This window comes from Monodelphis domestica, chromosome 2 (assembly GCF_027887165.1).
Source record: "Monodelphis domestica isolate mMonDom1 chromosome 2, mMonDom1.pri, whole genome shotgun sequence".
Taxonomy (NCBI): domain Eukaryota; kingdom Metazoa; phylum Chordata; class Mammalia; order Didelphimorphia; family Didelphidae; genus Monodelphis; species Monodelphis domestica.
The window spans coordinates 254,333,481-254,349,405 of record NC_077228.1 but is presented as its reverse complement, the minus strand read 5'-3'; the positions used below and the strand labels follow the sequence as shown (position 1 = coordinate 254,349,405).

The following is a 15,925-nucleotide window of genomic DNA, read 5'->3' as shown; positions in this document are numbered from 1 at the left end:
CCACAAGACTGTAGAACATAATGCACTATTATTTCACTTAACCCCTTTGCAGCCAAGACTACAGGAAGTTGCCAAAATATAAGAAAGAAAATAAAAGTAGAATTCTATTTTGATAGGGAAGCATCTGATTTTTGTCATTCTCAGGGATATAGGGAGCCAGCATAATAGTCAAACTTTGTACTTGTATGAGTACTTCACATAGAGTGTGGATACAAGGAAGTCCTATGACTTAACATATGTCAGGTGTCGCAACCTCGAGTCTCACATTATTATTTCCTGTGTGCTCTTTTTGGCACTTTTCAGGTTAAGTCTGTGCTCCTTGTTTTTTATCCCTTTTTCTGGAATCATACATTAACATTAATCATCACAGTCTCATAACATTTTATTAATAAATGGCAGGTTCCCATATTTTAAAGCTTTTGGGTGTGCATTGACCTCATAGCAAGTATATACACATATACATATATATATGTTAAACTTGTATTACTGCAAAAAATATTAATAATATGTACCTTTAGTACAAGAAATGAAAACAATCAAATATTCTAATCAAAATAAAAGAAAAACAATAATAAAAATTAAGGAAAACTTAGTAATTCAATGTGTTCTCTAAAAACAGCATCCATTTATCTGTGGATTATTATTTCCAATGCATATGATAGTCAATCAGTCTCAGCAGAAGATGCTTTCTTCACATGTGAGCAATGAATCCAAGAGTCCTTTTCTCCAACCTTTATAGATCTTGGAGTAGTTAACAATATTTGGAATGGGCCTTCCCATGAAGGCTGATTTGCTCCAGTACCCTTGACATTTTTAATATACACTTTGTCTCCTGGGTTCAGGTCATGCAGAGAAAAGTCTAGTGGTCCAGCTTGTACTGCTGCTCTGGATTCATGAAGTTCACGTAGTTTATGCTGTAATTCCTGTATATAGGAAGCAATAGTAGTATCTCCCCCTAATAGTGATGTATATGCAAGGGAAAAGGTTTAGCCTGTATAGGTATGGAAAAGAAAGCTGAGCACAAGTCTACTACTGTAAAGTATGTAGCTGTGCTAGGAATAGAGGAAATAATAGTATTTATGTTGGAAACTACGGAGTGTCTCTTTATTATGTGATTATTCATCTCCCTCGGAGCCTGTACGAATATATAGAGGACTTGCCATCAGGCCCTCTTTTTGGTTTTTTAACTGGCAGGACGGGCGTGTTGTATTCTGATTTGCAAGGGATTATTATTCCCTGTTTAATTAATGAGTTAATTACTGGGGTAATTCCCTCAATTGCCTCTTTTGAGAGGGGATACTGAGGAATGGAAGGAGGTGGCTAGATTTGGTTTTATCTGCACAGGAAAAGCCGACTTGAGTAAGCCTACATTGGAAGAAGATGTGGCCCAAAGAGACTCCGGTATATCTTCAAGTATTACAAAAGTGGGATGCTTTTTTTCCTCCTGACTCTCTGAGAGAATTACAGGGAGTAAATTTAAAGATTCCTCAGGTACTTCCAATGATAAGGAGCCATCTGGGGAGCAAGTTATTGTGGCTCTGAGTTTGCATAGAAAGTCTCTCCCCAGTAAATTTAAAGGGGAGTCAGGCATCAAAAGAAAGGAATGTTGTACCTCTAGGGGTCCTACAGACACCATTCTAGGGGCAAGTTTTTAACTCTTTGGGGTATTCCTGATACTCCCACTACACTTTGTGAGTCAATGGAATAACAATTTAAATCTGGTATATTCTTCAATACAGACCTGGTAGCTCCAGTGTCTAAGAGACAATCATAATAGGTGTTACCCACCTTTAAGGTAACATAGGGTTCATTAGTATGGGGAAGGCAGTGGATTGGGACAATGGGTAGTAGGACATCAGGGTCCAGAAAATCAAAGGTTGTATCCTCTGATTCCTGTGCCCCAGCCCCTCCCCCATACACCTTCATTGTGTTTGGGATGTTCCTTGGGCACCCCCCTGAAGGGCACTCCTCTGAGGGTCATTAGCACCCTGACTATTTTTTGGAGAAGCACCATTTCTTATATATTGTTGTTGGGTACTATCATTTTCTTCATTTTGAGCATTGTCATTGTTTTCCCAATACCTATTTCTAAAATTCTGTTTTCTAAAGTTCTTATTTCTATATTCATTATAGTTAATTCCATAATCATTATTATAATTTCTAAAATTTCTAAAATTCTGGTTTCCAAGATTATTATAATCATTTCTATAGTTATTTCTAAAGTTGTTATTAAACTGCATATTCTTTCTGATCATCTTAAGAAAGGTTCTACATTACATCATTTTGTGGCCCTTCTCACAGAAGTGGCAAGTTACTGATTTATTTGTAAATTCCTGCAAAGGGGCTATAGTCTCTCCCTTGTTTTTCAATTGTCTCTTTAACATTTCAATTTCTTTCTTTAAATCTTCCACTAATGTATTGCCTTCCTCAGGTCTTTTTACACGACCCTTATAAACATAGGTTGCTACTCTCCTCAATTCTTCAAGGTCCATAGAGTCCCAATTAGGACAGCTAGTTTTAAAGTGGTCTTTTACCACTGAACAATAATTCTCAATGAATTGCATACATATTTGCCTATTGTCTCTTTCTCTGGATAAATCAAGATCCATATATGTATTCCCTATGTCAATAAGTCTTTCCATAAACTGGGAGGGTGTTTCATCAATATCTTGTCGGGTTCTTTCAAATTTTGACCATTTTTCAGGTCTATCAGAGCAAGCTCTCATGGCTGTCAATAATGCTTCTCTGGCCTGGTTTAGTTTTGTGTGATCTAGTTCAACATTGGGGTTCCAATGTGGTTCTTCAGTTGGCCAATAATGTCCTTTTCTACCTCATTTTTTGATTAGCCAGAGAGATGATATTGTTTTTTTTCTCTTTTTGTTAAAAATGTTTCTAATAAATTTTCAACACACATCCAAGTGGGGTCAAAAGTTCTGAATATGTTCTCTAATTTTTTATAATTAATATTGGTTCTTCCTCAAATGATGGAATATCTTCCTTAAATTTATTTAAATCCTCAGGGCTAAAAGGTGTATGATGTCTTACAGATACCATGTTTCCATTTTTATTAAAAGTGGGTACTTCCCTTAAAGGAAATAACCTATCTGAATTATTTGGTACTCCTATTCCTGTTTCTCGGCTTCTTAATCCATTCTCAATGGAATAGGTGTGAGAAAGAGAAAAGTTGGGCACATTGAGGGAGAGGGTTTGTTGTCCCATATTGCCAGAAAGATCAGAGGTAGGAAAGATCTGAGAATTGAATTGAGTAGGGTGGGAAGGAGGAGCCAAGGAAGAATTGTGAAAGGATACAGAGGTGTTAGGATTGGAGGAATGAGTAAGGTGTGAAGTGGAGGCATTAGGATTAGAAGCATGGTTGGGGTGTGTACTTAGAGTGGATTGTGTAGGGTCAGAAGCATGGGTGTGGTGTGTACTTAGAGTTGAGGGGTCGAAAGCATGAGTAGTGGGAGGAGTGGGTTGGTTAGAACTAGGGATTTCTGAGGCCTGTGGGGCAGGGGGAGGGGTGGGTTGGTTAAGAGCAGGGAGTTCTAAGGCAGAGTTGGCAGGAGGAGCAGTGGGTTGGCTAGGAGGGTTAGTGTCCAGAGCAAGTTGGGACAGAGATTCTGATAATGTTCTTAACTCTCTTTTAATGTTTCTCATAAAAGTTACTATCTCCCCGTGACTTCCCTCTATAAGCTCCTGCTGAGTATTTAGTTCTGCATTTTGTTGAATATTAGAGGGAGCAATTGGTTGGTTTGACTGAGAAATGAGTTCTTCAAGGAGATCCAATATTACAATTACAACAATCAAAAACTCAAGGGAAAGTAGTATGTCGATTAGATTTTGCCATATGTTCCATGCAATGAGCCCTTTCAGAGAGACAAGGAATTCTGTATTTACAAATTTGGTCATGGAGCTGATGAGCCAGCTGTTAACTAAGTTGCAGACCAATGCTTGTACTAAGAAAAGAACAAAGTATTTTCTGAAAAACCAGTTGTTAACTAAGTTCTGAACTGGCTGTAACTCCATATTTCTAAAGTAAACACGTGGGGAGCAGAACAAGGCCAAAAATTTCCCCAGGTTTGTCTTAATCTTAATTTAGGCAGTTGTTCCCTAAAGGAAAGGATTTAGAAACAGCTCTCCTAGCCAGGACCTTAGGGCCCTATTGCTAAGATCTAAAACAGCTGTATTCTATTTAATTTAAGGAGAATCTAAAAGGTTTTTTACTCACCCACTCTTGCAGCTGTGTTCTTCAAGCCACGATAGCAATGTTTAAAAAACAAAAAACAAAACTGACTGATAGAGCAAGTAATAAAGAGAGAAAGGAAAGAGATTTCACAGAAACTTTTTGAGGGTTTTCTCACCAACTCCGTGGTCTGCCATAAACTGTGATGATTAAAATAGTGGGAGTCATAAACTGTTACAGATAAAAGAGTGGTTGGCTTAAATTGTGACCACAGAAAATATGGTTTCAAGACAGTGTCTTGTTTTAAATCAAATATAAGGTGGTCACTAGGGGAAAATTCCCAAATATTAAATTTACCCAAGTCAGCTTGGTTTTATAGAGATTTTAATTAATACAAATGAGGAATTAATGAAAGAGAGAGAGAGAGAGAGAAAGGAAATAATGAGAAAAAGGGCTAGACCAGCCTAGGTCAGCATGAGCCAGCCTAGGCTGAAAACCCTAAGGAGAGATCAGTCAGTCTTTTATCCACTCACCACAAGATTTGTCCAAGCAAGATTCTAGTGTTCAGAGAGATCCCAGCTGCCTCCTCCAATTCAGCTTTTCCCAGCTGAATCTCCTGAGACCTCCTTTTTGACCTCCTTTTAAAGGGAATTTTCTCCTATGTCACCTCCCCTATGTTCTCACATCTACCAATTACAGTAGACATTTTTCCAAAGCACAGACCATTCTCAATTCACACCTGAGTAGACAAACTTTTGATTAAGTTCACACCTGAAAAAATCTCTGAGTAAGTTTTCACCTCTTTGCTCCTTGTAAATTCACAAGTTGCCTGACCTTTATAGGTACTTAGCACCCTTTTGTATTAGATCTAAAAATAGGCACAGCTTAAGAACTTTTGCCTTACTATAAGTAAGTTCAGCAAGGAGTTTTTTCCCCTAAAGCATGCTTAAGTAGGGGTGGAGTAGAGGTCTCACATTCCTGATCTAAGTTCCTTCATTGTTTAAAATGGGGAATGGTCTTAACCAAATCTTATGAAGTAGGGTCTGAGAATTTTTAAGATTCACAGATAGAAATTATTTTAAATTGGACCTGTACAAGGGCCTATTATGAATTTATTCTTGCTTATGCAACATTTTATATACATAGATTTTGGTATTTTGATTCTGATTTTGAATTTTTTTTTCTTTCTCCCAAAAGTTTAACTTCCTTCCATATTTTATTTTCCCCTTTATATTTTTTGTTTTGTTATTATTTTTTAAAATTCTTTTAATAACTGACTCATACACCCCCATAACTCAACAATGCATCCTGATCTGAACTGGATATTTTTCTTAATATTTCTTCAGGGGGGGATTGTATTTTAATAAAAATCCAAGATTTTGAAAGGTTTTTTTTTTGTTCAAGAAAGATCTTCAAGGAAGAAACTTGCTAACTCCTAAATCCAGAGAATGAACTATTGCAGAAAGATGCCAGAAACCCTACATTACATCAAGATCAAGAATCAACCTTGGGGTGTGGTTGATTGAACTAAAGGATGATTGAACATTTATTTTGAATGTACACTCTTATGCCAAAGGGGACTGCCCCCAATTGGCTTTTGTCAATGCGCCCAGCAAAACATTAGTTTTGTTCTCTCTGTCTCTCTCTCTCTCTCTCTCTCTCTCTCTCTCTCTCTCTCTCTCTCTCTCTCTCTCTCTCTCTCTCTCTCTCTCTCTCTCTCTCTCTCTCTCTCTCTCTCTCTCTCTCTCTCTCTCTCTCCTATTTTCCCCTTATCTCTAACTATTGTAATTTCATAGCTGATATTTTTACAAGACCCATTGGAGAGACTAGTCTTTCTCAGTCCTCATGGGGGGATTGTGAATTTCAAAACTATTTCACCCTAATCAGAGCATTCTTTTGAAGATATGATTTAGCTATTTCCTGATCAGTAACAATGGAGACACTTGGAATAACAGAATCAGGTCTTGGAAACTCTACATTCTCCACCCTTCTTAGTTTAACAAGATTAGGAAGGTCTGCATCAAACTCAAGATTTAATTATCTGAGAAAATGGCTTTCAACAGACAAGGGCAAAAAAAGAACAGACCTCTGGGCTGTCCTAAGTCAGGCTTGAGCCACCATTGGCACATGTGAGATGCAGGAAGTGAAGTAGAGAACAGCCTCTGGAGTTCTCATCACTTCCTGTGGAGAGGGCTAGAGGCCAGTTCGATCCTGGAGGTCAAGCTTGGAGGAGTTCCAAAGACAGCTTTCCTTCAGATCGGTCATGTGGGTGATAAGGACTGACTCTCTTCTCTGCCTTGGCTCTCCAGGGCTTTAAACTCCCACTTTGGCTCAGCCTGAGCCAGAGCAGTTTTGAACTCTCTTCCTTATCTCCCTCTCTCTCTTTCCCTCTAATAATTTCTTCTCCTGTTGTAATTAAATCACCATAAAATTTCCAGCTGAGTTTGGGTGTTTCATTAGGATTTTATAAATATAATCCCTGGCGACCAAATATAATTATTACATTCAGTCTCAACCATAATTTTAACCCTTACAGCCTGGCTCTCAATCCACTGAACTATACAGCTTCCCCCCTGTAAATTACATTATTAAATACTCCCTAATCAATGCAGACAATTGAGAGGAACAGTCCCATTTCCAAGAGAATGTTGAGAATATTGAATAAAGAGGGATAATCCATACCAGCATGGTAGTAAATAGATTTTATTGGAGGAGCTTACTCTTGAGGCTTCTGTGGCATGGCAATAGGATAGTGGCAGATCTCCATGCCAAATCCAGGTCAGATCAGATAATAGAAAGGGAACAAAGAAAGCATAGCACTAGAGTTGGTCCAGGATCACATGTAAGTTTTACCATGGGATAGAACTGCTTTGGAAACTGGGAGGGGAGAACATCAAGGTTGAAGATAGAGAAATTTTTCTTGGCAAGGACTACCTCTTTATGTGAGATAGGAGTAAAGAAGGAAATCGTGGGGGAAGATCTCTGAAGATTAATAAATGGGCCATCATGGGTTCTACTTCTGAGGGGAATTCCCTACTTGAAAGATATGGAGACAACAAGTACCCCACATTAAGCAGGAAAGACAGGTTGCAATCTACATGATCAGAGGAAATTCCCATATCAATGAAATCACAGATTCAGTTGAATATTTTAGTACTGAATATGCCTACTCTCTCCTAAAGCTTTAAAAGCAAGTGATATCTTGGCTTCACAATTATAGGAGGATGTGATAGAGATATGAGAGAGAGAGAGATTTTGCAGGACTTATGGACCAAGATGCATCTAGCTCTAGATGTCTGTCAAGCCAGGATTCCAATGGAATGTTCCCGATTGGTTGGCAGTTTGAGCTGACAGGGGGCAGGGGTTTCTGGTGTCTCTGTGTCTGAGACTGAAGTCACTTTTCCCTGGAGGCTTTTGACTGGCCATACTAAGAAGAGAAACTGGGCTTTTGAACTTGGTCTCTGTCTCTCTGGCTCTGAGCACTTGGAGTTGACCAGGAATTGACCTCTGCGTCTCTGACTGGGGGACACACATTTGCTCTCTAGAGTTTGAAGTTGGCTGAGAGACTTTTGTGAAGCTGACTTGGTTACTTGAAGTTCTCTGACTTTGGACAGTTGAAATTGACAAGAAGGAGAAATCTAATTGAAGAAGAAGAAAGATCTTGAAAAGCCATTGTCTTCCATCTCTCTTTCTCAGAGTCACAGTTTGTGACTGGACTATTTTCTCAATTTTACCCCAGTTAGACTAGGGACTTCCTCATCCCCCTTATCTCAGTTTCCCATCCTGTTATCTCAATAACCCCCTTACCTGAGAAAGAAACTTGGAATATTTTATAATTCACTCAGGGGGGAGGGAAAATTGGGAGGACAAGGGTGGCAAGAGGAAGAGGGTTGGAGGAGGGAATGAAGGAGGAAGGAGATTAGGAAATAGATCAGTCATAGTAGGGATCAATAGGCAGATTCCCCCAGAGCAGTCCCTTGTGTACCAGTATCCCTGTGTGTAGTGGCATCCCCCAGCATTTCTCTGTTTCCCTCCATTATATATAAGCAGGTTTAGGTTCCTATAGCAGCCTCTCTAGTCATAGCCAGCCAGAGAACAACAGTCATTTGTTAAAGAAACAGGTTCCCCTTCAGTTTATCCTCTCTAACTCAAGGAGTAACAGTTTCCAGTCAATTTATCCTCTCCAGTTCAAGTAGTAATAAGTTTCCACTCAGATTATTTCTTTATTACAAGGATGCTTATCTTAAATAAGAAAACAACTAGTGGGAATATGATAGTTGGTGTTAAATATTTGAAGTTTGTTATTTGTACTTCTGACTTGAAATAAATGATATCTGAAGTGCCTTCTAATTCTGTAATTCTAGAAAGTAAGTGGCAATCAACTTTATTTATGTACACTAAGGGTCTTTTCCCCATTTTTCTTTTCTTCTTTCTCCCTCACCTACCCTCTTTTTTATTCCTCTTTTCTTCTTCCTCCTTCCCAATTCCTCCCTGCCTCTTCCTCCTTTTCTTTCTGTTTCTCTGCCTTATTACTATCTCCTCCTCCTCTTACTTCTTTCTCCTCTTTCTTCTTCTCCTCCTTCCCCATCCCCTTTTCCCCCTTCTTCTCCTCTTTCTCTAAGTAATTAAGATCTCTTCTATCATAAGATGTTTAGTAACATCTCTTATGACATTTATTCTTCAGTTTATGGTTTATCAGTGCATTAATTTTTTATTTGGAAATAAATGAGTCTATTTAAATGTGTGATTGTGCCTTTACATGCTGGAGGATGTCCTGTCTTAGGCCAGACCCCCCCCCCTCCAAAAAAAAAAAGACTTAGAGGGAGGAAAGAAGGGCAAATTGGTAATTATTCAGTATTTCTTTGCATATTATTATGTCTTTAATGACTATAGAGAACTTATATTTTAATGTAAAGTAAAATAATTATATTTCTCTTGAAATCATTAGTCACTGCAATATCACAAAACAAGGGCTGGGAATCATTGGTCTAGGAGTCAATTATAAAAGGCAGACAATGCTGATGCATATAGACATAATGATTAGGAATATTCAGATAAGGGTGCAAGATTGAGCCTAAATTATAAAATGAATATATATGGGAGTTACAAGGGAAGAACTGACAGACATTGATGAGGGGCAATAAAGAGAAGGTGGAGCTAAGGTGCTGAACTAGCAGTCTTGTCTAGAGCTTTTTAAGATACATTACTGATAGCAGAATTCTACTGTTTGTGGCATCCCATGTCCTTATAAGTGAAGAAAGAGCTAGGTCACTACGTCAAAGCAAAAGAGTTGCTAGCTCCACTGATTATGCATCAACTCTTCTTCACCAGATTTCACTGATGTCTATAAAGCCAGTTTTTGATGAGGAAAATGGAAAAACAAACAAACAAAACACTAAGACTGAATCTTTTTAAATTACTGTGTATAATATTCTCCTGTTTCTGCTCATTTCACCTTGTATCAGTTCATGCCAATTTCCAGGGTTTTCTGAAATTATTATGGTCACCATTTCTTGTAGCACAATAGTATTCTATTATAATTATATACTACAACTTGTTCAGTCATTTTCCAATTGATGGACATTTCCTTAGTTTTCAATTCTTTGTCACCACAAAAAGAACTGCTCTAACTGTTGTTTATCTCTTTGGGGTATAGGCCTACTCATGGTATTGCTGGGTCAAAGTATATAAACAATTTTGTAGCCCTTTGGAAAAAATGAACCTTTTAAAACTTTTATGTAAAATAATTCTTTAGACAAATAGCGCTGCCTTATATCCATGATAAATACTCTGTAATACAACTTTCTCCCTATCTCCAATCTGAATAGTATAGTTTAGTGTATTGTTGTTGTTCTGATGTTTTCAGTTGTGTTTGGCTTCATGATTCTGTTGGAGTTTTCTTGACAAAAATACTGAAATGATTTGCCATTTCTATCTCTAGCTCATTTTACAGATGCAGAAATTGAGTCAAACAAGGTTAAGTGACTTACCCAGAGTCACACAAGTAGTAAGTATCTGAGGACAAATTTAAACTCAGAAAGATGTTATCCTGACTCCAGGCCAAGCTCTTTCTACACTGCTATTTAGCTGCCCAACTTAGTGTAGGAGTAAACAATTCTAATCATTCTGGAGTTTTGAATATTAGGGTAAAAAGGAAGATAGAGAAAAAAGGAGAAACTAGGAGGACTTGGTGTAACATCAATTATCTCATATACCAATCCTTGATACAAGTTGAATAACCTGTTTTACCTAATATAATGAAGTAGGCTAAAAGTGAGAATAACTGAGGTCTTAGATTAATCATAATTTGCCATTATGACTTCTAAGTCATCTCTCTGGATCTCTAGATCAATCCTTGATCGATATCAATCACTTAATTCCAAAAAGGGATCAGGTATGAATTAGATTGTAGTCTTTCATATCTATGGATTGCTTCCCCAGAATGAATTGATTCTACCTTTCTCCCTCATTGAAGTGGAGATGGACAAGGAAGAGAATCAGGAAAATGTCTCCTGATCTCCAACCCACTCGGATAGGGCAGGATATGATGTTGTTCAGAAAATCTGTCATAGTTGGTCAGTTCTATATTATCCACCAAATGCATTTTTGGAGGAAGTCTTATTCTAGGATCCAGGATGGGTGAGAAAAGTGGAATCAGAGATTTCACACAGTCTGTATACATTCCTTTATAATGCTAATATTTTCCCACAGTTTTACACTGAAATGACAAAAAGTGTGTGTGTGTGTGTGTGTGAGAGAGAGGAGGGGGGGAGAATCTAAGTTCCCATTTCCTTCTCTCCATCTAGAATGAAAAGGGGCAGAGGGGATTTAATAATACTTAATGGTTTATAGCACCTTTACAAACTCAAAGTAATTTCATGACAGTTCCCTCCTTTACCTATAGAATATATTCTTGAAGGTAGGAAGAGAAACAATGGGATTTATCTCCACTTTACAAATAGGAAATCAATTAAATGGGGAACTTTATTTGGCCAATGTCATACAGTAAATCATCAATGACATTCTTTTTTCTTAAAACATTTACCTTCCATCTTAGAATCAATACCATATATTGGTTCCAAGGCAGAAAAACCTCTAAGGGCTTGGCAGTAGAGATTAAGTGACTTACCCAGGGTCACAGACCTAGGGAGTGTTTGAGATCAAATTTGAACCTCTAGTCTCTGGGACTGGATTTCAATCATTGAGCCACCGCATTGCCCCCATGATATTCTTATGATTTATGAGTTTTTTATTTATGATTTATGAGTTGCTGTACTACCATCCCCCTACCCAGAATCAATTTATAAAGCATTCGTTCTAGTTTTTAAAACATAAAAAGGTCATAATTTCACTTTGAAATCTTCATCATTTTCATCAACTTAAAGAGCATGAATTGGGAAATAAGTGAACTTATGTGATTTGATTGAGGCCAATAAGAAAACTAAAACTGAAATTTACATTTAAGTTTTGCAATTCCAAGTAAGCATATTTAAAAGTGGATGGGGACAGAAGGTCAAAGAAATAACATGATAAAAAATCATCCATAGAGACTAAAGCCATCATTGTACTATTCTAAGAAATATTTTGGCTTTTTTCTTGGCATCCTTCTGCACAGCCCTTCTCTTTTCTGGTCAAAGTGGAATTGAGGGATTTTAGGATGAGGTAGTTGGGAATAACAGGGATGATGACCTTTATTTGCCCAACCCTTTAACTTCCTCTCTTCCCAATGACTTTACTTTATTCAAGGATTCAACAATCACAGAAATCACCTCATCTACAAATCTCATTCCAAAGAAGACCTAGCAGTAACATAACATTAACACTTTTCCCAGGCTTCTACTTAATTATTACCTGACTATGGGTATCTTCCCTTAAGAAACATCTATCTTATTTAGAAAAATATCCAGTGATCCTCAGAAGACCCTGATCCTTCTTGAGAAACATTGACCCAATGCCTTCTTTAGGGCCCCAGTAACATCCTTATTTCTGAGGCTATAGATGAGTGGGTTGAGCATAGGTGTGAGAATAGTATAGAAAGCTGACACAGCTTTGTCTTGTTCAGGGGTGTGATAAGAGTGGGGAAGAACATATGTGTACATGGCAGCTCCATAGAAGAGGCTGACAACTACCATATGTGAGGAACAGGTAGTCACTGCTTTCCGCCTCCCCTCAGCCTCACTCATTCGATAGACAGTTATGAGGATTCGTGTGTAAGAGGCAGAAATGACTGAAAAGGGGATTAGAAGCATCATGATACAGCAAACATACATGGCAGTTTCATAGGTTGAGGTATCTGTGCAGGAAAGCTTCAGTAAGGCAGGAACTTCACAGAAGAAATGGTTGATCTCTCTTGAAGCACAAAAAGGAAATTGCATGGTGACTGGGGTCAACAGGAAGCCATCCACTGAGCCACCTAGCCATGCTGCCGTCACAATCAGCAGGCACACCTTACGGTTCATCAAGACAGGGTAACGAAGAGGGTTGCAGATGGCCACATAGCGGTCATAAGACATGAGACCCAAAAGGAAGAATTCAGCACCTGCCAAGGTCAAGTAGAGAAAGTGTTGAGCAGTACAACCTGCAAAAGAGATGGTCTTCTGGCCCATCAACTGATCCACTAGCATTTTAGGCACAATAGTAGAAATGTAGAGAATATCCATGATGGAGAGTTGGCTAAGCAAGAAATACATAGGAGTGTGGAGCCGGGGATCAATGTGAATAAGAATGATCATAATAACATTGCTGACCACTGAGATCACAAAGACCAAGAAGATGAGAGAGAAAAAAAGCCATGGAAACTTTGTGTTGCTGAAAAATCCAAGGAGTACAAAGTCTGCATACATAGAGTAGTTTCCCCATTCCATTATTTGAGGATGGTAGTAGACCTGGGAGCTAGAGAAAAGAAGATAAATGGATAAACTTAATTAAATGGACCATTTAGCTCAATTTGCTAAAACATAGTCTAAGGTCAGATACTTGCAGATACATTAACTTTAGGTTAGTTAATGAGTATCTTTTCTAACAAATACCAAGATTTAATTTTCCAATTATTTGAGAAGTACCTTTTATTATTGACTTCCCTTTAGGTGGTCACTTTTTCTAACCTGTGAAAGTTGTAAAGATTAAAATTTAGGAATATGGGGAGACTAAGGCAGGTAGAAATTAGTTTCTCTCTGCAAGGAGTATTATATTTTTTAGAGGTTTATTGAAGATTAAGGATTAAAGAAAAAACAGGATAAGAAACATGTGTCCAGGCCATAGAATGGCCTAGACACAACCTCACCTACATTATGAAAAAAAGCCACGCCTGCCCCAAAACGGAAGTCCAAGAGCCCAGAAACCCTCAAAAGCCTTTTGAATCAGCTTAAATACCTTCTCAATCTCGGCCCAGGTGAGATTACAAGGCATTCTGGGGAAGTGGAGCAAAGGCTCATGGGGATTGTAGTCCTGTATTGGAGTCTATTTTTTACATACCCCTATTTGATCTTTTGAAAAAATTAATTTTTTTCCAAAGCATCATGAAAACATAATCAATTTAAAGATTACAATAATTTGAGGATAAGAGAAAGAAAAGAATAAAACCAATAATTACTGGACGCATTGACAGAAAGCCAGTTAGGGGGCAGTCCCCTTTGGCAAGAAAGTATGCATGCAAATAAATGTTCATTAACCACACCCAAAGTTCATTTTTGTGCAGCTTGTGGTCTGGAGGCTTCTTCATGATGGCTTCTCCAACAGTTCAGTTTCTGGATTCAGGGACATAGCATCTTCTTTACCTAAAATTCTTCTCAAAAGGAATTTAAACTTTGCAATTTAAATAATGATTTTTTTTTACATTCCCCCCGTTAAGAGGGTGATAAAAAAAGGGGGGGATCACTTAGGGATGCATGGCTGAGGTATGAGGTATATGAATCAATTGGCAAGAGATATTAAAAAGACATCAGAAAAAAAGAAGAAAAGAAAAATTTCTGGATGAAAATATAGACTATCAAAGTCTTATGTGTAAAAATTCCAAGTAAAAGAAAAATAAATGTATAACAGGTCCCTGAATCAGGGCCCAATCAAAATGATCTAAGCAATGAGGCATTTACCTAGTCAGTAGCCAGGACTACAGAAAGGTACCACACTATGAGAGGCAGAAAAGGGGACCAGATTATAGGAGCCAAGGTTTTGGGGATACTCATCTGTGAGTATCTTCAGAGTGAGTGTGGATACAAGGAAAGCCTATGTCTTAACACATGTTAAACATAGTAACCTCGAGTCTTCACACTAGGTTCGAGACCTTTGTATTGGCCTAGAAGTGCATCAATCCATCCTGGATTTGCTTTTCTTTGGCTCTGTGCAATGGCTCTTTTGTGTATATCTTGTCCTGAAATCAGACAGAATCATTAAGCAAAGTCCCATAATTTATTAAATAATTAGTGGCATCATTTTTATAGTCACAAGCTTTTTAGGGCATGCATTAGCAAATGTATTTCAAACTTGGAGCACTGAAAAGTCAAAAAGTTAAAGAAAATATTAATGCTGGTGACATGTGCTTCAAATATAAAAAGGAGAGAAAAAAATAAAACCTGAAAAAAGTATATTGCACATGCAAGAAAAATATAATAAAAAGAGCTTTAAAAATTCAAAAATATAGCTTATAATCATTGACACTCTGTGTCAGCTAAGAAAATATAAAATGCAAGGCTTTCTCACCAAAAATGAGATCCATTTCCTCTTAATATCTGGCCATGATCACTGTGAGTAGAAGGCAAATGAATTGAACAAGGTTAACAATTTTTCATTTTTAAAAATACAGTAGTACAAATATGTAGTTACCCAAATCCCCAAAATTCTCAATAGTTCAATTAATTACAGTAGCAAACAAACACACTTTCATATTTCACATAAGTTGCTGTATGACATTTTTAAAACCTATGAATTGATGGACATTTGTCACAATTTTTACAACAACCTTGGTATTTAAACATATATTTTTTAAACAAAGTAAAACTCATCTTGGGTTAAGAACATAATCAAGAAATCTAGATATCATTCTGGTGCAAGTAAAGTAGTGAACTGAAGAGTATAAATAAAGGGTTGCTCCTTTTTCTTGGAGGTTTATAGGGATACAAATGCCCTGAGATTAACTGCCCAACTTCCATTCACATATTTAGAAATGCGGGAAGGTTGGGAGTTATAAAATGTATTTTACTTCAGCTACTGTAATGGGCCTTACCTCATGGTAGGGGCAGGGAAAAATAACCAGATTGTTTAAAAAAAATTCCAAAAATCATATTTAAAAAACCCTTAAAGTCAAATCATTTGAGGTATTTAGCACATTAAAATTTCCAAGGTTGTTAATACAATTATAACCAGTTCTGAAGTCCATCTATCCTCGGCAAAATAGAAAAAAGCTGTTTTTTCATATATGGGCTTATTCACAATAATATTTGTTCAACACAGTTATAGGGGAAAAACAACAGAATGTCAAAACTCAGTACATTCAAAATAAATTCAATCAACCTTCAGTTCAAGCAGAATAATATTGAATCCAGTAATATATGAACTTAAAATCACAAAGTTAAACCATAACAAAAAATGCAATAGAATACAGAGATTTTTATAAATCACTGGAGTCTGAAATGCCTTAGAATATAACCTCCAGTCTTTAAAGTTCCTTAGGTGTGTTTATCCATTTAAATGTCTATTGTCCGAAGGTAGAGTAGTAAAGGCTAGGCTTTGGGGTTCAAGGGATCC

General features: G+C 37.4%; 1 protein-coding gene across 1 annotated transcript; it reads right to left on the bottom strand.

The window, feature by feature from the left end:
- Positions 1 to 12,096: 12,096 nt before the first annotated feature.
- Positions 12,097 to 13,047, bottom strand: LOC100010757 (olfactory receptor 2T27). Its single transcript, XM_001364123.2, has one exon. The coding sequence runs from the start codon at positions 13,045 to 13,047 to the stop codon at positions 12,097 to 12,099; it is 951 nt and encodes a 316-aa protein (XP_001364160.2).
- Positions 13,048 to 15,925: the final 2,878 nt, after the last annotated feature.